This window comes from Cryptomeria japonica, chromosome 9 (genome assembly GCF_030272615.1).
Source record: "Cryptomeria japonica chromosome 9, Sugi_1.0, whole genome shotgun sequence".
NCBI lineage: Eukaryota > Viridiplantae > Streptophyta > Pinopsida > Cupressales > Cupressaceae > Cryptomeria > Cryptomeria japonica.
In genome coordinates this window covers 476,553,157-476,577,461 of record NC_081413.1, presented here as the reverse complement: position 1 = coordinate 476,577,461, position 24,305 = coordinate 476,553,157, and the positions used below count along the sequence as shown (strand labels likewise).

Below are 24,305 nucleotides of genomic sequence, written 5' to 3'. Positions count from 1 at the left end.
TGCACAAACACATATTTAATCAAATTAAATACTAAGGACTAATTAATCAATTTAACCATACACACCAAAACACGCAAACCAAGAAGGTCATCCAGACAGACGACTCGCAAACCCAAACAAAAAGGGAATACCGACGACGACTGGCAATGCTTACTTGAGCACGACTATGGTCAACTAGGGTCTTACGACCACCTAATCCAACTCTAAGGATTAAAGAGGTACTCTCAAACCTGCAAATCCAGGTGAAGACAAACCTCGCACTCATGCGGCGTGGTACCTGAAATCTCCTGCAACCAAGAGTCATACATGCATACATATATAAACTTAATGAAAGCATTAGCCCGATTTTAATACCATGAAATAGGAACACTAAGCAACTTGCATACAACTAGTGTGAAAACCACATTAACAGATATGCACTAAATCAATACATCTGACTATAATCATTATATTATGATAAACTAACTAAGATAAAACTGAGATTAAAAATTGATTAGGGCAGGGGTACTACACTAGGCGCATTGTGAAGGCGTCATTGACATGCTCATATTGACCAATTGCATAAGCAGGGTTGCTCTTTTCCCTTTGAGCTATGTCATAGTAATGTAGTTGAGGATAGTATTCGTACACCTTTACCTGATTGGGCCCGTTCCTGATTTCACCCTTCTTGATTAACCCTGTTAGTGGCTGGTGTCGGGCGAACATATAAACTCGGTAAGAGGTCATGGTGAAGCACTTCTTTTCTTCAAGTTCGACCAGCTGTGTATGAATATTGTCATTGATGATCTGAGCCCAGTCGAACTTGGATTTCCCAACAAAGACCTGCTCCGTAAAGTAGAACATCCACTCTTCAAAAAAGTTAGATTGAGGGAGTCCCATAACTCGGCTGAGCAAGGTGACCATATCCCCATGCTCATTGTGAAAGTCACTTCTGGGAGTCTTTTTCCCGATTCTAATACTCAGAGGCCTTCTCTCCTTATACCATTCTTCGTTTATCAATGTCCTGCATTTAGCAGGGTTCATATCATATGCAACTTGTGCTTCATCTATGGTTGTCGCAATGAGGTTATCCAGGAATGGGATGTCAAATGCATCGCCAATGGCCTCAGGTGTGAAGTCAGCAAGCACCATATTTTCTAGAACTACTAATCTAGTCTCTAGCTGATAATGTCGGGCACCCTCAACTACTAGCTCATAATTCTGCACTGATGGGGGAAATCCTGCTGCCTGGGCGATACCACTTTCCATCATCCGCTTAGGCTTGCCATTGGTGTTAGGAGAATATACCCGGTCTCTGAAGTCCTGAAAGTCTATGTGGCCCTAGTCAGTATCGCCTATGTTTTCCCATATGCTCTGAACTTTTGACTCCCTCAGTCCTCCTCTCTGGTACTGGTATTTCATCTTCTCGCCTTTGCGGTGAATGTCTGATTTAGAAACCCGAGATGTTCCGACTGCACCAAGCGTCTTTGAGGATTCTACCGCAGATTTAGGCATTTACCCTGCACAACTGGATGCGGATTACGAGACGAGATGAAGGAAACAAACAGGTTAGTCAAAATAGAGAATGATGCTAACACGTTAGGAATAACGGGAAAACTGAAATTTGAAGAAAGTATGATGTTTCAGCAAAAGAGCCTGATTAATTTGGAAATGAAATGTTATTAAGCTCTTCGTTTAAAATTTGCTACTTGGCTGCGGTTCAGGGCTTGGCTGTTCAATGATTGCTAAATTTGCACTCAAAGTCTTAAGTTCAGTTTTCAAAAATGAGGTTCAAAATTTCCTAAGCCTGAAATTTGCATTCATAGGTTAATTTTAATGACAAACTCTGCTTTAAATGCTTTGTTTGATGCCTTTCAAAAGGAAAAAATGTGGTCTACAGAATTTCACCATTTAATTAATTTTTTTATTATCTGCTTAAACACATTGACCAGTCTTGCATTTATTTTAAATGATTTCAAAGGAGATAAAGCGAGCTTACCTAGCAAACAAGGTGTCAATCCTACGATCTCCCCAAACTTCGGGTTAGAAGGGCTTTGTGCAAACTCGGCCTGTAGGGTTGCTCTAAAAACTTTTTAAATGCCTTTCCTTCAACTCACGTGATTCTCAAATTGCCCAATTTTCGGGCTGGAGGGCTGGAGGAAACACATGTAAACCTTATGACACCGCCTAGGCTCTACTTCGCGACTTCCCCTGCCTTTATTATTCTCGCCCTTTGATTTTTGGGCCTATCGGGATTTCACGACCTCGGGGGGAAATGTGCAAGCTTTGCGTGGATGGTTTCAAACACTCCCTTCTCCCTTAACGCATTTGATATTTTCGATTTCGGCCTCTAACCCTATTTCGCGCAAATGGTCCTATCTTCCAGTTTCGGCCTGAGCGTGGTATTTGCAAACTTGATTTAGCGACACCCTGCCTTACGTATTGCGCAATTCTCCTAATTTCGAGGTGAAGAGTCCTCTTGTAAACGCTAAAGTTTAACGCTTCAACATTCTGGCGAAAATCGGGTTCGGGGCGAAATCGAAAGGTTCGCTGTTATAACACTTTACGAACTTTCAGACTTCTCGCGAAATTCGGGTTGGGGGCGAAATCGAAAGGTTCACTGGGTTATTTTGCAAACTTCGGCCTGGAGGGCCATTTTGCAAGGTTTTAAACTTAAACGTCTTTACTTGACTTCGCGAACTTCGGCCTTTAACCCTCTTTTGCAAACTTTGTTCTTTTAACGTTTTACCTTTATTCGCCGAATTTTGGCCTTTATGGATATTTTGAAAAGTTTCTTCAAGATTGATGCTTTAGCTTGGGCCCTGAAATTCAGCCTAAATGGCCCTTTTGCAAGCTTTTAAGACATTTGACATTTGCCCTTTGACCCCCGAAAATCGGCAAACTTGGGTGCTTTGAAAAGGTTTTCTATTTTATGAAATTGACATTTAGCTCCCTTTTGGCGAAAATCAGCCTAAAAGGCACACTTGTAAACTTTGAACATTTTAACTTACTCGTCGAATTTCAGCACCTTTCGAGCTTTTGCAAACTTTTAAGACATTTGACATTTTGCTTCTATTCGCCGAATTTCGGCTCCTAAGGCCATTTTGAAAAGGTCTTCTATTTTCGCATTTTACCTTTAGCCCCTGAAAATCGGCCCAACAGGCACTTTTGAAAGGTTTTCAACTTAGACACTTCACTTGGGTGGCGAAAATCGGCCTAAAGGGGTATTTTAAAAACTTTTTAAAGTTTGCGTTTTCCAGTGTTTGGGCGTTTTTTCGGCCTAAAGACCACTTTTGCGAAGGTTTCAACTTGGACATTTTACTTCATGGCGAAAACCAGCCTCCTAAGGGATTTTGCCAACTCTTTATTTAACTTGTCTTTTCGGGCCATAAGGCCTTTTTGAAAAGGTTTTCACTTAGACATTTACCTCTATTTAGCAGATTCTCAGGCTTACGCTGTAACCAGATCTCTCATGTTTCGATTTCGGGCATTCAAAAAATGTGAGACTCTCCGCGCAGAACTCCCAGGCCATGCGACTCAAAATCCAAACACACCCTTTCTTCAATGACCGCAAAGGTTACTGCTTCACCACTTCCTGGATCCCAACAAGAGGGACGGCGAACAAAAATCAAAAATTCGAAACTCAACAGGACAAAGGCTGAAAACCAAAAGAGGGGGACCTTGTCGGCGACAGGGAGTGTGTGCAACGCACAACAGGAGGGAAGGTATCATCGGGTATAGGAGGTAAGCAGGTGAAGGGTCGAATTGCCATCTAAGTCTCTGAAGACTATAAGTATTTGTCATGTCATGTTATGATAGAACCTAGGTTGTGGACTCGTAAATTAGGTTCCTATTATGGTTAACCCTAGGCAGTCAATTGAGTTTTTAGGGTTCCTTCTTAATTAAGAACTCATGATGTTGACTTAAGCCTTCATATAACTAGGTTCAAAGCTAAGAATTGAACTGATAATCATTCCGAACTTTTACTTTAATTTAAAAGTAATGTATTTAATACATAAATGATTATGTACCTATAGTATAAGGAGTACATATATACACGTATGTATATATATGTATATCAGTGTGCGACATGATAATGTGGCACAAGTATATATATACATATACATAAGTATGTATATACCACATGTAGTATACACCCATAGTTATATAAGTATCATGTAATGATACTAAGTGAACTGTATGAATCATTCTTTATTCAAGATCAATATACATATTGGCCAAAGGCCATATTTATGAACATGTGAGTAACCACAATTATATCGGCCATACTTATGAAAGTAAGGTGGCACCAACCAAATATAATGAGCAGCCACATCTTTTATCGTGGGTTTGGATATTGTAACCCCAGCAACATGGGAGTTGGGAATCCGATGTAATAACATGGGAATTCATTAAAAAGTAATCAGAATTTCTTGAAATGAACTTAACCATTTGGGGAATAAAGTTAAATTGGGAAGCTTTTGAAGTTATACATTATATACGGAAAGAACGCTTGAAAGATGTTTGTCTGATTTTCTTTCTCACAGAAAGCTTAAGGAACACAAACAGTGATTTGGGAATACACTGACATGGCTGAGAAAGGTAGATTTAAGGCTTTGGAAGTGTTTCAACTCAATCAATCTTGGAAAACAGGCACATAAGCCAGGTTCTTGCTCTGAAATCAATTGTTAAATTCTGATATTATGAAAGATGAACTAGTTAAATAATTTGTTTTAGTTCAGAATGAATTAATTTCATGTTATGAGATATTAGGTCGATAAGCTATACTTGCAGCAGTATTGTTATTTATCAAGAAAGTGTATTCAGTAAACATGGTTATGCTAAACGTATTTATGGCCAACTTAGTAATGTTCTGCCTCTTGCTGTGTCTCTATTCTGAGACAAAGAGACTATAGCAATAGCAAAATCAATATGAAATAATTCATTATTACAATCCAAAATGCAAAGTAGCAAACATGTATATTTTTTCAACCTTAAGGGAAGAAAATTTAGTAGCAGCAAATAATTATTAACATCTTTAAAGGTGAAGCATACAGCTGTATGCTCTCTGGCAGTCTGTTTATGCAAAGATAAACTTGAAAAAGAAACAACAGTTGTAACTGTGCTTAATTCATACTTGTACTAGCACGTATAGTGAAGATGTTAAACCAAATTAACAAGGCTTAAGGATTCAGTTCCAAGGTACAAATAAGGAAAGGGTTTGCACTGTGTTTTCATCTCTGTTTTGTATAGCAAGTATTCATACTCTTATGTTTTCTGCCAAGGTTCATTATTACAGAAATTGTTGGCTTTACAGAAGTAAAGATAACAATTGTGAAATCCTTGACTTGAAGGCATATATTCGTAAATATGAGGGTGTAAGTATGCAAGCTCGTGTTCACGAGTATGTGATGCAAGAAGAAACTCCCCTTTCCTGCAACCTACAAACACAAACACAAAACTTCTACAAAGACTCTCTGCTCACAAATTCAGATGACACAAGATTGCAACATAAAAGAAAACCTTATTTCATATCAAAGCTGTAACAAACTCTTACATTCAGGGCCTTCTATTGGCCTCTCTCTCCCTTCATAGGTAAACAACTCTCTCCCTATACATACATATTGTATTCCTCTACCTATGTAGCCCCTTTCTACTTCCTATGCAGCCCTCCAATCCTCTTGACTGCAACCTCTTAAGCAATGCTCACACTTTTCCCCACCTGCGCAGCCCACACTTATGCACCCTCCTCCATACCACACTTCCTATGCCTCTCTTTATAATCTTGCCTGTGGTCTAGTTTTGCCAGCTCAATGCATGAGGAAGTTGAAGAATTTTATTATTTTGGTTTTTTTTTTTAATTGTTTCATTTTCTCCATAAGTTCAATCAATTTCCAGCCTATTCAATTCCCCTCCTCTGACATTTTGTTTCACAAAAAAGCCGAATCAATTTGGAATCATGTTCACTATACCCGTTCTACAAAACATATGCCTTCTTATGTATTGATGGATGTCCAAACTCAGTTTTAAAGCTCCCATTTTGGCACGGGCTAGGAGGATGATGGCGCCTGCCAATTTGCATTTGCTCGATAGTTTCACTGATCCATTTTGTACTCATCCTGCGATCTTTGCAAACTTTAGAGGCATTCTGTCAGGCAATCCGTGTGCTTCCACACATTACATACTGTCAACAAATCCATTTGTACATCATTGCAATCCATGAGGCCACTTTTCTTTGAGGCATTTTGTCATACAGTTAATGTACCCTGTCTACGTCTATGAGGGCATCATCGTGGCTACAACATCCGAGGAGGTCCCTTGATGGATATCCATGCCCCGTTCCAAACCTTCAATTGGCTACACCTTGCTTCCAAGGTTAAGGAGTTAGGCAATGCATCAATCAATAGCATTAGCTGAAAAGTTTATAAACCACTCTAATTATACAAAAGCTCTGTTCTTTGTAAGCCTCCAAGGTTACCAAAACTTCGAAGACTTCATTCTATGTTTTGAGACAAAGCCGACCATGGTGAGATGCCACATGAAAACCAAACAAACTAAAAATAAGTTGTTTTGGTTGGTGCTGATCGCCCGGGTGCTCTTACACCAGTATGGCGCCAGTTAGACTCTAGCAACAATTAACTTAATTGAAAATGTCATGAACATCTTGTGAATGGTAGCTGTCCACGAACATAGCACAACAAAGACTGCACCAAGAATGGTCTAGAAAGTAGTTCTTAAACTTAAAGTCAAGTGTGTCTCTAAACCCTTGTCAGTATGCAGTTAGCATAAGAGACAGCCTAGTTGATCAGTATGAGAAAACCCTAGATTGATATTCTAGCCGAGTAGGGTGGTGAACATTGATTGCACGTTCATTTGTGCTTGCAACTATGAAAAACTTTGGCCAAGGTGGTGCTGCGTTATGCAAGCATCTATCAGTTCACATGGTCCAGATGCACTACCTAGTCAGAGGTCATACTAGTTAGGAGGTACCTATTGCGTGTGACCGATTAGAGTTGTGTAGGGTCAAAACACCAGGTTCAAATGACATTAGACCTATCATCTTGTTTACACCCTCACGAAGAGCAGGGCCACTTCTAGTAGGAAGATGTGTCAGAGATCGTCAGGTCTATGGTTGGGTGGTAAATCGCCTTGATGATACTTTTCCTCTAGTCAGATACTTGGTACATAAAGAATTCAGATTGGTATCTGAATACTGTAAACTCTTAACTTCTCTTATTCTTGATTTGATGTGAAATTATGATAGAGTAGTTCTTTAAACTGTTTATATGCACTTGCATTCTTTTATAATTAGTTAATGTTACTACTTGCTTGTAGGAAAGTTAAATTTCCTTTACTTATGTTCAAAAAAAAATTCCAATTCTACGTTTGTCAATTGTTAAGTTTTAGAATGTTAGATTACATTCTTATTCAGCTTTAGAAGTTTAGGCTGTTACACAATCTACAAGAATAAATTAGTAGAAACAGTCAACTTTGACACGACAACCTTACCACTAAACCAGAAACGAAAACTAAAGATTGCACATAGCAACAAACATTGACACTACAAATACACAAAACAGAACTATAGATTGCAAATCCCAACAAACCCATCCTGATCAAAACGGAAAAACCAGATTATCTAGAGTATCTAATAGTTATTCTACAACTTTGCAACTAGTACTAGTCAACCTGCACCTCTCACAATAACATAATCATGAAGTATTATCAATAAAACATGCCTCTAGCCATAGTAACCTTGTCTTGTTGATTAGCCTATACCTGTAATCATAGGGTTTATCTCCGCCTAAGATTACCTGACCAATTTGCTCCTAATTCCTCTTTGAACAACACCTTCCAACCTATATTGATCATCACCAACAACTAATCACCAAAACATTTAACCTTCCTCAAGCAATCATACATGATACCATTTACACCACCTTTTGCTTCTCATCAAAGCTCAAAAATTGAAAACCAAAATGGAATACACAAAATATTGTAAAGTAAAAACTGCAACACATGCTAAACAGGAAAATATACTCCTACCAAAAATATCACTATAGCATTTTACCCGATGTTTGTGTAAAAGTTATTTCAATTTCAATTAAAGAACAAGTTATGAACTATGAATGCTATATATGGATATGAGGAATTATGTCAATGTCTAATAATTCTGATTTTTATCTGCAGGTCTGAAGGAGAGAGATCATTTAATATTTTCTCTGTCTTCTTCAAATGAATTCAATTGGCATATATATCATTTAGGCAACCGGTCAATTGGTGTATTGACCGGTCATGCCTTTAAGCATGACCGATCAATGCACCCATTGATCGGTGCCTTTACAATTATACCATTAACACAATGCTGATTATCGGTTCAAAAACCCCCGATAGCATATTGTAATATCATAATATAATGACTGATCAATATAATGAATCAGTTCATATAAACACCGATGATTCAAAGTGCACGATGTATATAATCCAACCGGTGCATTTGTTAACCAATGTTAATGCCAAATGAAGCGGTGTATTCATTAAACACGATAACAAATATGCCCGATATAATTAAGCCCGATAACAGATGTGAATCGGTGCCAATGTTTATGCACCCAATAGCAAGTATGTATCGGCGAATTTAACCCGATAACTTATAGCATTTAATATGCTATCGGGTTAATACCCCGATAGCATATTAATGCCAATTAACAATTGACATTAATATGCTATCGGGTTGTTAGCCCGATAGCATAATGATAAGCAATGTTTGTACAATCCGATAATCATATGCAATATAAATCAGACAGGAAGCATGTAGATAAATAACAGAACAAGGAAGGTTAGGAAGATCTTATCTTGCATAAGCTACCATGCATTAACACTTTGAGTGAACAGCTAACCCAAGATGGAAATAATCCTCTATCCTCCTAGTGGATCTTCCAACCTCCATTTAGACACTAATCAGAATGCATATTTACTCTAAAGTAGGGAATCACTTATTACACTTTCAAGTTCCTTCTTAAGATAATATAACCTAAGTCCTAAACTATTAAAATTTGTAATTATTATTTTTTTTAGTATTAAATGTAAGTGTAATGTTGTGTTAGTAGGGAATTTTCTTGTAAAGCAATTGATAATAGATGGTTAGTAAGGCAGGTATGGAGGTTTGAGGACCCACCAAAAGGGTGAAGAACTATTCCCATCTTGAGATAGCTATTCACTTGGAGATTAGGTAAAAATGCTTGAATAACATTTTTGGAAAGAGTAATTGTTTTTCCCTGTTCAGTGCGTTTTGCAGTTTTGTCTTTACTATGTTACACATATTCCAATTGGTTTTTCATTTTTTTTTAGCTTTGATGAGAAGCAAAGATCATGTGAATGCTATCATTTTTCTCACACAACTGCTGGGGGAATTTGAGGGATTTAGTGATCAATCATTCAAGGTCATTCGTACATGCTAACAGGTGTTTCTCAAAAAGGAATGGGGGATAAACTGTCAATTAATCTTAGGTGGAGATAAACCCAATGATTACAAGTACAAATTGATCAACAAGACAGGATCACTATGGTTGAGTAGTGTATATGTTGTTTAAACTGCATGCAAGGTATAGATGGTCAGAGGCATGTTGAATCAATGATACTTCTACATGATCATGTTGAGGTGAGAGGCACAAGTTGACCAGTACTAGTTGTAGAAGACAAAGTTTGCAAAGTTGCAAAATAGTTACCGGATGCCCCAAATCATCTGGTTTTTCCCTTTTGGTTCAAGGGGTTTGTGTTACAACTATAGGCTATTTCATAAAATAAATCCTTACACTAATTCTACAAACATAAAAAATGAAACTTTGCATAACAAACCCCAACACCATACTCACAAAGATTTTTCTTTTTTGGGGGGCAATTCCCAAGCAATATAGAAACAGAAGTAACAAAGGTACTAGATGTATGTCAGAGAAAGACAAGTTCCGACTTGATGACAGCCATCCTAACGCATATACATCATTCTGAACATTTCAGGAGTAAGAATAAAGCCATTTGTAGTGGTTGAGCTACTGAATAGGGTAGGTTACTCTCCAAAGGAAATAGCATCAAGATTTGCTGATTTGTTGTTTTGTTCATGTTTTCTGCAGCTTATTTTTCCATTCATGCTGCCATTCAGGAGAATGTTCAATCGAGCACTTCTATTTCCAATATGTTTTTGTGGAATTTACAGTGGCTTAGTATACGAATCAGCACTAACAAGTAAGATAGCCTATGGGATGAATCTACAATAGTCATAGATGGTGCAAATTACTGATCAGCTTCAGGACTCTGTTGCTGCCAAAGAGGATTCAGAGTTGACAGTTTATAGCCACAAAAGAAGAGAGGCCCACTTGGCCGAGTGCATTTGCCTTAAAGCAAAACTGGTGAGATCAATCAAAAGAGCACTCAAGAAAAATTAGAAAAAGTAGCAAAAGCAATCCATGGCTTTAAAACCAACAAGATTGGACAGAGCAATGAAGATCCAACAACACATTCCCCTAATTGCACTTCTATGAATATATGCATAGACATCGCAAGGAATTGATAGTTCTCGTTTCATTCTTTAAATGAAGCTTGGCATCTTGGAAACATTGTTCTTTTGCTCCCACAATAACCTATTTTAACAACTTAAATATGGAGTATGGTTAGAGATATCGATAATTCCTCCTCCATTAGAATGGTTTCAGATGTTCTTTAGCTTATTATGGCTTCAAAATTACGATGCAGTTTAGATATTCTTCAAAATGCTAGATATTTTAATTTTTAACATAAGCCTTGTAACGAGTTGATAGGTGAATTGGTTTCAATTGGTTATTTTAAAACACATTCAACAACATCAATATGTAGTTCAACATTGGTTACGAAAAACAAATGTTAAATTTTTACACTTGACCACTGTTTATTGAACAAACATTAAACATAATCAAGCTCATGTGAATCTTTGAGCCTTCACTAATATCCTCATCAATCACAAAGCATTCAATGATAGATAGATATACACCATTTGTAAGCTTGTCCTTGCATTTCGAGGAAAAGCAAGAGACTCTGCAGAACGAATAAGCTCCTTTAACGAAGCTGGCCAGTTGTCCTGTCAGAACAAAAAAACCATGTAAGATAACCAAATATTTTATCTATGGTACAGCTTGTTTCATAAATACAAACCCTAAACTACATATTATAGGCAAAGATATCTAATTTCAGTATTACATTTTCAGTCCAATTTATTGCAGGCTCGGCCTTACATTTGGAAAACTGGCTGTGCCAAAATAATATCAGAAATACACATATGAACATAATTTCAGCAAAAATAGATAGGATAAATGAAAATGTCAATATAAAGAATCCAGCCTTCTAATATTCAGACTTGTTTAACTTAAATTGATAGGATGGATGCCCTCTCCATATTATGAAAAAAAGTTGAAAAAGAGTAAAAGAACTTGGACAAAGCAATTATAGATTGTGCAACTTCAAATAAGTTTTTTTATTTTCTACCTAGTATTGTAATATCAATCGTCGGTGAAAAGACTCACAAACCTAAGAAGTTTCAATTTTCATTTTTTGATTTTTCATTTGTTAATTAGGCACGGTAAATAAGCAAGTTGTTTTGTTTTTCTAAAAGACTCACAAACCTAAGAAGTTTCAATTTTCATTTTTTGATTTTTCATTTGTTAATTAGGCACGGTGAATAAGCAAGTTGTTTTGTTTTTCTTTTGATATAGAAGTTGTTGTAAACTTTTATTTAGTTGCAATGGTATTTAAAAGTAACACTTTTGACAATGGAAAAGATTTAAAGATGTTATAAATAGACTCCTTCAGTATTAAAATAGGACATGTTTGGAAGAAAGAAGCTCTTCTACACAATTCTGAAGACTGCATCCATACTGCCCTTCAATAGTACTAAGTTAAAATCACACCTGCAACAACAACTAAAGATGCTTGGAAGACTCTAAAAGAAGCTTACCAATGCAGTGTTCAAGTCAAGTTTGTCAAGCTACAGACATCAAATCGAGAATTCGAGAATTTGAGGATACAAGAAGGAGAAAGTGTAAGTGACTATTGTGTCAGAGTTAAAGGTGTAGTCAATAAAATGGCTACACTTGGAGAAATTGTGAGCAATGAGGTTTTGATCAAATAGGTGTTGAAACCTTTGACACCAAAATGGAATCATGTTGCCATAATCATAGAAGAAAGGAAGGATTTTGCAACCCTTCAATTCAATCAACAGGTTGGATCTTTGATGTCTCATGAAGAGAGATTGGGAGATTCTTTTGAGAGTGTTGAGAAAACGTTTTCCCCCAAATTACAAATCACAAAGAATGAAGATGCCAGTAGTAACAGTAAAAACAATCAAGGTCAAGGTAAAGGTCAAAATCAGAAATTAGAATAATTCAAAAGGAAATAGAAGTAGAGGTGGCTCAAGAGGAAAAGGTAGAGGCAAATTTGATAAGCGAAATGTTCGGTGTTACCATTGTAACAGGTATGGGCACTTTCAAAGAGATTGCAGATTGAAAGAAGGTAAAAGTGTTAAATATGCTCAAGAAGGTGATAAAAATCCTCTTGTTGGTGTAATTATTTATTCATGTTGGATATTATTACACCTTACTTAAGTTTACTTAGGTACATGCATATCATAGTAGTTTGCATATGAGACACTTAGGGAGATGTGATACATTGGGAGTGTGTATGTAGGATAATTTCCACCTTTTATGGTGTGATCTTGTTATTACTTTATCATATCCACTTATTGTGGGATGATAATTCCACCTTCGGTGGGTGATCCACCTCATGTGGAATATTTTATTGTTTCTCCTACCTACCACACCTATTTCCTACCTACCCTTGTTTCTCATTGAGCCACATGTCATGTTTGTGTGCTCGCATGTCCATATAGCCTTGCCTATATAAGCATGCTCATATACATTGTATGTAACAACTTTTGATGATCCAGTTGATCAATATTTTCGTCTTGATAGAATACAGTTTATTCCTATCAATATTTTGTCTCTCTATTTTGTACTTTTTATTGAGCTCTTGATCTTGGCAGAATATCACATGGTATCAAAGCCAATAGAGCGTCATTGATTTGTCTTGGAGAGGCATTATTGAAGGCTTCAAATTTCGGATCTAGGGTGCTGCTCGTTTTCAGGGCGTCATACAGCAATTTGGACATCACTATCGCATCCGGGAGGCTATTTCCATGAAAATCGAGTATCAACTCAACCTATTTTGGTGAGGGAAAACTTTTCGCCAATTCTGCTATATTTGTACGGATTTTTCAAAAAACAATATTTTTTGCGAAAAAAATAATTTAATTTAAATGTTTTTTAAAAAAAATTCGCAGTTTTTCATGTAAATGTTTTTTATTTAATTGAAAAAGTTTTTTTTATTAAAAAAAACTTTGAGGGGGGACCCCTGTCCCCGCCTCCCCGTACTTTTTCTACAGGGCCATACTGGTTTCCCTGCCAGCCATGTCGTCCGGCCCACCATCCACCGCCGTGGGCTTTCTCCGTGAACTCTCAGCGTGTACCTCCCCGTCGGGCCACCTGCTCCTTGTCGTGCCGACTCTCGCCGACGACCACTGTACTTCTCGCCATCCACCGTGCTCGCTGCTCCGACAACCTCCCTAGCTCCCGGCCGACCTCCGAGCGCTCCCCGCCGACCTGTCTTTCCGCCTGCCGACCTGCTTACTCCATCGGTCATCCCGTCCGTTTTCGAGGCTTGGTGGTAACCACATCAGCCACGTGGCAGGCGACCATTGGCCCGCAGTAAACATTTCTTTGCCACATGAGCAACCACGAAGGAACACAGTCAGCCCTCCGTACATCCACATCAGCAGAACCGCACACCACATCAGCGCCACGTGTCTGCCACGTCGTCTATACGGATATTTCGACCACCCTGCTGACATCATATTTCGTACTGCTGACGTCATCATTCGTATGGTCATCAAAGGGGTGCAACAGTCATTTTGACGAGCACACGGCCGTCAATTTTAATGCACTAAAATGATGATGTCAAAACACGTCAGCAATTTTTGAAAAAATTTTACCCCCTCTCCAATGGGCTTTTCAGTTTTGCAGTCCGACTTCGGGAAGCCGTAACTTGCTCATTTTTGCTCCTTTTTGGGTACATTTTTTTTTATTTGGGCTAATTTTTCGTGCTCTTCACAGTGGTGGAGGAATTTTCTGATTTTGATGGACGGATTTTTTAGAATTTGCAGATTTTCATGACTGTACCTGTCAAATCCCAGATTTTGCAACTTCAGAGACTTCGTTTGGGGTCATATGACCTCCTTTTCAGGTGCCGTTTTTTTTTAAGTGCATAATTTTTTGCCTACTTTCTTAATCTGCCATTAGTTTGCAATGATTTTGAGTAGAAATTGTACTTTCAGTATTTGGTCATTTTTGGCCTATTTGGTACTTGTATTTTGCTTGGATCTCAATTTAGATCACTTGTAGTATTTGTTGAAGTCTCTTATATCTCATTTTGAGGTAGTTGTAAAGTTGAAATCAGAAGTCCACCTTGCCTTGTTTTGCAAGTGGCCCATTGTACACGCACTAAGTATAAAGTGTCAAATCATCATTTTGGGGGGGGGTTCTTGATTGAGTAATTTGGGGGGGTGTCTTGTGTGATTGTGCCTCTCTCTATCTTGTGTTTTTTCATTTTGGTGCTATGGGTTCTCCTAAATTTCCACTTTTAACTCCTCATAATTATGCTTCATGGAAGATTAAGGCTTGGAGTAAACTAATGGAAAAAGGACTCATCATTATGTAAATGGAACTATTACAGCACCACCTGATTCTAAGGCTGATCCTAATGCTCAAATTGAATGGCTCACTAAGAATGCAATGGCACTTGGAACATTAAGAAAGTATGTATCAGATGACCTCATTTTTCACATTGATAAGTGTACTACAATCAAAGAGGCTTGGGATATTTATGACAAATTGTATGGCCAAGTTGATGAGATTAAGGGCTACAAGCCTGATAGTGAACTCACAACAATGGATCCCAAGGATTTTGATACAATCCAAGATTATGTCACAAAAGCAAATGAGCTAAGAGCAAAGCTAAAGGATTGTGGAATTGACAAAAAGGATGCTCAATTGGTTCATAACTTGTTGGAAAATCTTCCTTTAGAGTATGCAGCCTTTGTATCTAGCTTTCACACCCATAGGTTAGCTCAAGGTTCCTAATACACTTCTCCCTTATTTGATGCCTTCACAGAGATGTTGATACTTGAGCAATCTAAGTTGACCAAGATGGGGATTCTCAAATCTTCAAAGTCACAAGCTTTGGTGGCTAATAAGGGGAATCACGGCAATCAAGGAAAAGGCGAGAATCAAAAGCAACCTAAGTCAAAACCACAACAAGATGGAGCACAATCATCCTCTCCACAACAAGGTGATTCTACATCCTCACCTAAGAGGAAATCTTATAAGGACAATCTTTTTTGTGCTTATTGCAAAAAGTCAGGACATGATGAGCATTGTTACAAGAAGGATATTGATGAATTGAAACATCTTCTTGAGAAGAACAAAATCAGTTTACCTTCTAGAATGTCTACATCGGCTTGTTCTTCCAAGGAAAAGGATAAAGGAGAGGATCACTCTTTTGGGACAGATAAAGGAAAGGGACAAGCTCTTTGTGCTACTACAAGTCATGATTCAAGGAGATGGCTTTCTTATTCAGGGGCTTCTCATCATATGGCATCTTCACAGTCTATGTTCTCTTCATTTGAGCCTTGCCACATGCGGCAGATTTTGATGGGCAATAATACATACATGGACGTGATTGGGAAAGGATCTATTGCCATTGGGGATAACTCCTTCAATGATGTGTGGTGTGTACCCCATTTGACAGACAATCTTCTTTCCATCTATCAAATCACACATGGGGCAACAAGGAAAACTGTGGAGTTCACACCTGATTCAATTATCATTAGAGACTTGGAGACTAGAGCTATCATTGCAACTGGCGATCATGCATCTCGGTTGTACTCTTTATCACATTTTGGTCCTATTGATGAGGTTGATTCTTCCTATGTTGATGATTCAGATTTTGAGGAGAACTTTGGGTACTTGAACTTGAGGATTCTCACATGTAACCCCGCTCTTGAGCCTTCCATTTCATCTCCTATTGATATCACACCACCTATTGCACCTAATGATGCAGATGTTGTGATAGTTTTGCCTTCTAGTGATTCAATGCAGCAGGATATTCCTTGTCTTTCAGCTTCAGTCCATTGGGATGACTACTTGCAGACATTGCAAGTTTGTTTGTGGAGTCCTCCATTACAGATTTGGGAGACATCATTGATGACATTCATCTTCTCTTTGATGAAGATGATCCTTCTTCGATTGTTGCGAGGGAACACTCTGACCCTCTTGTGCATTCTCTACATGATCATTCTTTAGAGGTTGACATAATTGTGGATACTTTTGTACAACAGTTGGAGGAGGTCTCTTTATCCTTAGAGGAGACATGTGAGTCTTTGGATATTGTTCTACATTCTTCTCCACTCGATCTTGGAGTGCCTTATTCAGGAATGTGGAGCAGTTCACCACCTTTGGAGGGGGTAACTTTCAGCATTGACATGGGGACACTTGAGCAGTTTTCAAAGATTCCATTCATCATGAGTTTTTTTCCTGCATCCTCCCTTCATGATTGGGAAGACTTCATGGATACACCTTTGGTTTTGTTTCTTCCTAAGGGGAGGAACGTTGTTCGACGTTCGTGGAGCAATTTCTTTATTCATCTTTGAGCTTCTACCATTGGTGCAGATTCTACATTGAGGGGGGGTTACCTAGTCGCTCTTTCTTCTCTCATATGGGGGGGGTGTGGGGGGGGCTTTTTCCTCACATGGGGATTTGTCCTTCTCATACTTCTATGAGAGTTCCTTTGTATATAGTTTTCATCTCTCTTTTTGGGGGAGGGTTTTTTCCCATTGAACTTTTCTCTCTTTCCTCGCTTTATGAGAGATCGCATTGGTTTGTATACATTTGCATTTGTACATGGGTACCTAACATGGCCTAGTAGCCGGGACCCATCTTGCTTTGTTTAGTTGCATTGTAGACTTAAGTGCATTCCCCTAAGTTGCACTTAAGGGGGGGTGTTGGTGTAATTATTTATTCATGTTGGATATTATTACGCCTTACTTAAGTTTACTTAGGTACATGCATATCATAGTAGTTTGCATCTGAGACACTTAGGGAGATGTGATACATTGGGAGTGTGTATGTAGAAGAATTTCCACCTTTTATGGTGTGATCTTGTTATTACTTTATCATATCCACTTATTGTGGGATGATAATTCCACCTATTTCCTACCTACCCTTGTTTCTCATTGAGTCACATGTCATATTTGTGTGCTCACATATCCATATAGCCTTGCCTATATAAGCAGGCTCATATACATTGTATGTAACAACTTTTGATGATCCAGTTGATCAGTATTTTCATCTTGATAGAATACAGTTTATTCCTATCAATATTTTGTCTCTCTATTTTGTACTTTTCATTGAGCTCTTGATCTTGGCAAAATCTCACACCTCCAAATCATTTATTTTTATCATATGGTGAAACCAATAGTAAAGATGTTTGGTATTTAGATTTTGGATGCTCTAACCATATGACAGGAAATGAGAAGTTGTTTTCAACAAAGGATAAAAATTTCAAATCCAAGATCCAACTTGGTGACGACAAATCATTGGAGGTTGGTGCAAAAGGAGCTATGGAGGTTCACACAAAAGAAGGTATGAAGAGTATTCACGACATTTATTACATTCCACAGTTGAAGCATAATTTGTTAAGTGTTGAGCAATTATGTGAGAAGAATTATAAAGTTGTCTTTGAAAATAAGAAATGCACAATTTATGATAAGAATCGTGACAATAGGGTGGTCACAGTTGTGCCTATGACAAAGAATAGGATGTTCCCTTTTAAGTTTGGCGAACACTACAGCAACCTTGCCAATATGGCATATGAGGATACAAGTTGGTCGTGGCATCACAAGTATGGGCATTTAAATTTTCACAGTTTGAAGCTTCTGACCTCACAAGCATTAGTTTTTGGTTTGCACAAGGTTGAAGAGCACAAGGAGGTTTGTGAAGGATGTGCTAAAGGCAAGCATGTAAGGGAAAAGTTTTCAAAGGGCAATGCATGGAGGCCCATCGCCCACTTCAGCTTGTTCATTCAGATATTTGAGGTCCTATTCAAACAAAGAGTTTGGGTAAGTCATCATATTTTATCAATTTTATTGATGATTACTCACGAAAAAAATGTTGGGTGTAGTTTTTAAGGCCAAGGATGAAGCCCTTGATACGTTCAAGAGGTTTAAAGCCCTTGTGGAAAATGAGAAAGGGTGCAAAATTAAACGCTTAAAGACTGACTATGGAGGAAAATTTTGTTTAAGAGCTTTTCAAATATATTGTGATATGAATGACATCAAGAGGCAACTCAAAACTGCATACACACCTCAACAAAATAGAGTAGCTGAAAGGAAAAACTGTATAGTGGTGGAAACAGCAAGGAGCATGTTACAAACCAAGGGATTGAGCAATTTGTTTTGTGGAGATGCAGTTGCTCCAGTAGTGTACATCCTCAATCAAAGTCCCACCAATGCAGTCGAAAAGATGACTCCTTATGAAGCATGGCATGAGAAAAGGCCCAATTTTAATCATTTCAAAGTTTTTGGTTATTTGGCCTATGTTCATATAACTGATCAAAATACACAAAAGTTAGATACAAAAAGTGAGTCATGTATTTCTGTTGGGTATAGTGAGAAAAGTAAGGCTTATAGATTGTATAATCCTCTCACTAATAGGCTTATTGTGTCAAGAGATGTAACTATTTATAAAGAGGGAGTTTATGGTCATCAAAAAGGCCATGTTGAGAAGCCAAAATCTATTTTGAATGATGTTATTATTGATGATATTGATCATGAGCAACCCACTAATGTTTCTATTTCAAGTGCAACAAATCCACCAAGCAACCCTTCATCCAGTTCTTCAATTCCAAGTGTCAGCTTCAACTCCAAGTTCTATAAAGAAGGTAAGGAGATTGAGTAAAATTTATCAAAGGAGTACAAAACAAACACATGAAGAAACTCTGATAGGTGAGAGAGTGAATTTTCTTTTATTTACCAAGGCAGATTTTGAACCATCATGTTTTGAAGATACATGTACTAATGAGGTTTGGATGCAAGCAATGCAAGAAGAGATGGATTCCATTCACAGGAATGACACTTGGGAGCTTACAAAGCTTCTACATTGCAAGAAGAAGATTGGCAAAAAATAGATCTACAAGATAAAGTACAACAATGATGGGAGTGTTGAAAGACATAAGGCAAGATTAGTTGTTTAAGGCTTCACACAGAAGTATGGCATTGATTATGAAAAGACATTTGCACCAATAGAAGGACAAGAGACTATCAGAATGCTGATTTCATTAGCTACTCAAAAGAATTGAAGCATACATAATATGGACGTGAAAAGTGCTTTCTTGAATGGGTACTTAGAAGATGTCATGTCCCCTTCTGTTAAAAATTGGATTTTGATCAATATTAACTCATTTATTCTTCCGTGGGTTAATTGCATAAGCTTAGGCAGAAAAAGTAATTTAATATTTATGAATATCCAAATATTTTCAGTATCAAAAGGACATTTAGATATTAAATTAAATATTTGGAAACAATTAGTGGGGAATTGGATTTTGTGTCATAATAGCAAGTTTGAAATATTTCTATTTATGACTTTCCCACCAAGAGAGGAAGGGAAAATTGAAACATTTCTAATTAATGATTTTCCCACCAAGTGCAAATTTGGAAAGTAAGAGTGGAGTGGAAATTTGTAATATTTCTCATTATTGCTTTTCCCACCAAATTGGCCAAGAACAAGATAAATACAAAGCATATTTGGGAAAATGGATCTTTATGCCATTTCGACTTCTCAATTTCTTATAGTATGAATTTCATGTTCTGCAAAATTCTTCAGTGGACGGAAACCCATTGGAGATTGGAGGCTTGTGGACGGAAACCCATAGGTTTCAGGTGGATGGTGGACGAAACCCCATTGTTCACATAGAGCAACTTCATCCAGAGGTTGCATTGGAGCTTCAAGATTTCAGCAATTTTCCATTGTGTGTGTTCAAGGCTTCATTAATATTGTTGCAGTAATTCCAGATGTGTTTTGAGGGCTTCGCTTCTGTTATTAATCTTGTAGCAGATCATATTCCATGTATTTTCCATTTGTAAATCAAACAATATCAGTTTGTGGTGTTTATAGTGACACTGGTGGTATTTGGTTATAATAGTTTTTGTGGGTTTTGCTTATAAATTGGAGTTTGAATGTATTAATGTTGCTTCTGCAATAATCAGTTTCAGACCTAATTAAAGGATGCACATATCAGAAAAATCATTTTCAACAATGTTCTATAAAGTTCCATTTTAACTCAGCACTTTCTGTGCAAAAGTAGCTAACTAGTTTGGGTGTTTTCGGTGAATTTTTGTGTAATATTTGTGAATCTATTTTCCAGATCTAAGAGCAATATTAAATTTTGGGTTGGGGAAATTACAGTGGTATCAGAGCATGATCTTGTCAGCCTACTAGGTTTTGGATGTGTCTCAGTCACTGATGGACTCAATCTCCCAGGATCACCTACAAAACCAAGATCAACCTTCTACACGAGAGCAACAGGGAGGATAAAATGCTGGAATATGGTGCAATAATGTAATGATAATATTATCACTCTCCAATTGATACAATATGGATCAGCACTCCCTTGTACTGACCGAGCTGATATGAACTCATCTGAGTTAGCTCATAAGGGAGAGTTCAGTGCTGATTATATAGCAAAATGTGGGCACATAATTCCAAGAGGAATAATAACTCCGAAATAACCAAATTAGGTGGGAGTTGTGCCTACTTGGAAAATGCTAAACATGTGGCAAACTAACTCAAGTAGGGACAAACAAATGGTTATGAGGAGGTGGCAAATGTGGAGGTGAAAATAAATTGAATGAATGATTCAAATAATCGGATGATTACATTGAACGATATACACACGTATATATGGAGGTTACAAGACGATGTTCTATAATTAGAACATAACGTTAAAGTAAAAGATTAAAGAGCTAAAAGCTAAATTAAGCTTAAAAAGCTAAATGCTAAATAAAGCTTAAAAGCTAATTAACTAAAAAGCTAAATGACCATTAAACAAGGAACTAAATACAGGTGACTAAAATATAATTAAATATTCTAATACCCTCCCTTAATGGTCATTCTATCTACTAACTACCGTACAGAAGACACTGCAGGTCTTTTGATCACAAATGAAAAGAACACTCTGTTGCGGTGGAGACCCTCCCTAGATCTGAAAAGTGTTAATAACCAAGAATACCAAAAGCCATCCAAGCTAATGTAGCCTTCACACGGGAATTAGAGATCTGGCACACGAATTACTGAAGCCTGAAACAATGATTTTGAGGAAAAAATCGGCAAACCCTTTTGCAGAAGAGTACCAACTCCAAAACTGACTGCAAGATACCACGGTTGCAGATGTTCGCGCTGGCAGGTGTGACCCAAATTGACTGCAACAAAGCACGATTTTTGAGGAAAAAACAGTCAAACCCTGAAATGGGAAACCCTTGAAAAGAGGATTTACGATTTTGAGGAGAAAATCGAAAAACCAAGAAATCTGAGGTTACAAATCATCGTTTTTGTGGAAAAAACGGTAAAACCCGGATAACTAAAATCTTACGCGAATATCGCGGATTACAGATGAGATAATTTTTAAGGGAAAATTATAAACCCTGCGAACAATTTTTGAGGAAAAAATCGTGAAAACCCTCCCATGATTTTTTGTGGAAAAAATCAAAAAACCAACAGACAATTTTTCAGGAAAAAATCGTAAAAACCCTGGGACCTGTAAGACGAGGTCTAGCCTAATTCAATCTGATAAAGGTAACAATATTCAGATATCGTGAACATGCACTGTTTCCAGGTGTTGTGGCAGTTGTTGAACTTTTGACTGTGTTCCAACATGATGTTGGTCAAAGATGCCATCAAAAAAATGGAGGTTGAACGAGGTCAACCTAGTGAAAGCATGAGATAGAAGAATTTGATTCAAAAATCAGAATAGAAGCAGCTGCACAAAAAATTTGAAACCCTAGAGGAGAATTCTGGCACAAATTCTAAGGCACGAATTTCGAGGTTTGGAAGAAACCCAGAAATTAAAATTTTCTGAACACTTAAAACAGCATAAATGGTGCGCAAAAAACAGCAAAAATCCCAACGTCCACAGAAATTGTGAACTGTTTTTAAATTCCAAGGCAAATTTGCTGGCACAAAATTCTAAGCATGGAAAACGAGGCACCCAGAAAAATCTAAGACCAACCCAAAAAAGCTCTCGGAAAACCCACCAAGAATCTGAAAATAGAATACAAATCCGACAACTCAAAAATTGAGGCACAGAAAACGATGCACCTAGAAAAATCTGACAACGACCCAGTTGAGCTCTCGAAAAACCCACCAAGAATCTGCAACCAAAATAAAATTTCGACTTGAACAGAAGGGTCAAAACCCTAGTCGAAAATTGCAGAAACCCTACGAAAATTAGGAAAATTTTCAACCTGCAAAAAAAAAAACTCCAGATTGCAGGTCCGAAAATCTCCAGAACGCTAAAAAAAAACATGAACTACTGCCCAGCACAAAGAAATTCGCCCACGAACCAGAAACTCTCAAAAAGCCTTCTAAAAAGCAAAATCGTTTTTTTATAAAAAAGCAATAAAAAAAAATCTGGAAAATATTCCAGAAAGAAGGGCGTGATTTTTTATTAAAAAATTCGCCAAACTTTAAAGAATCCCATTGACCCGCTCTGATACCATGAAAAATAAATTGAATGAATGATTCAAATAATCAGATAATTACATTGAGCGATATACACACGTATATATAGAGGTTACAAGACGATGTTCTATAATTAGAGCATAATGTTAAAGTAAAAGATTAAAGAGCTAAAAGCTAAATTAAGCTTAAAAAGCTAAATGCTAAATAAAGCTTAAAAGCTAATTAACTAAAAAGCTAAATGACCATTAAACAAGGAACTAAATATAGGTGACTAAAATATAATTAAATATTCTAATAATGAAGAGGTGGCAAATGAGTCCAAAAGAAGGTGTGACATTCAAACACCCAAATGTGGGTGTGAATGACACATGTAAATGTAGACTATGCCACGTGTCCTCACATAAACCATCATAATATAGCCTAAGTATCCTTAATAATGTGTAGGAAAAATAAATATAAAAAACCTACACTAACACCCCCCCTTAAGCATAGCTTAGGTGGGTGAAAAGATGCAACAATGCAAAACTGGGTCCCGGCTACAAGGCCATGTTAGGTACCCATGTACAAAACAATCTCTCACAAACGGAATAAAGGAGAAAACCCAGTGGGACAAAACTCCTCTCCAAAAGAGAGAAAAGAAACAAGTTTCCCAACACAAGAAGAATCCCATGCAAGGAAGAAATCCCCTCTAAAATAGAAAGGATAAGAAAGACTATGTAACCTTCCCAAAAGTAGTAAACTGTTTTAGATGATGGACCATGATCGTCGAACAACATTCCTCCCCTTGGGAAGAAACAAAACCAAAGGTGCATGAGGACTGTCTTCCCATTCTTGAAAGGAAGGAAAAAAGTCCAAAATATATTAAGTCTCTAAACTATGCTCACGTGTCCCCATGTTGATGCCAAAAGTTGTCACATTCGAATCAGGTGTTCTAGGCCACACTGCGGAAAATGACAATCCAGAACCTAGTGGATGGACGTAGAACAAAATCCAGAGACAAAGGTATCTCCTCCGAAGACAAAGGTGCCTCCTCCAAATGTTGCTCAATAGTGGCCACAGTCATGTCAAACTATGAGGAATGATCATGTGGGTAATGAACAAGAGGGTTAGAAGGTTCCCCCTCACCATCTGAAGAAAACGAAGTAACTTCATCAAAGAGAAGATGTATGTACTCAATAGCATCCTCCAAGTCTGCAAGATAGGACTCACAAAACAAACCTGCAATGTCTGTCAAGTACTCATCCCAAGTAGCTGTGTTTGGAAGACAATGAATGTCCTGCTGCACTAAATCAAAAGCAACCATGGATGTAGTAGTACCGATATCACCAGAAACAACAGTCAATGTAGGAGATGAAACACATGTCTCTTGAACCTCGGCTGAAAGAATACCAAGATTCACTTGACCGTACTGAACCTCCTCAAAAGTGTCCACACTAGATGCCTGAGTGTGTACATCAG

The 24,305-nt window shown here is 37.6% G+C and overlaps 1 protein-coding gene across 3 annotated transcripts in view; it reads right to left on the bottom strand.

The window, feature by feature from the left end:
• Positions 1-24,305, bottom strand: part of LOC131075971 (uncharacterized) — a 169,684-nt gene that overhangs the window by 125,679 nt on the left and 19,700 nt on the right. For all 3 annotated transcript variants that reach the window (XM_058012976.2, XM_059211086.1, XM_058012975.2), the window contains one exon: positions 11,003-11,089. In XM_058012976.2, the coding sequence (XP_057868959.2) occupies positions 11,003-11,089 (87 nt within the window). The remainder of the gene's footprint in view (positions 1-11,002; positions 11,090-24,305) is intronic.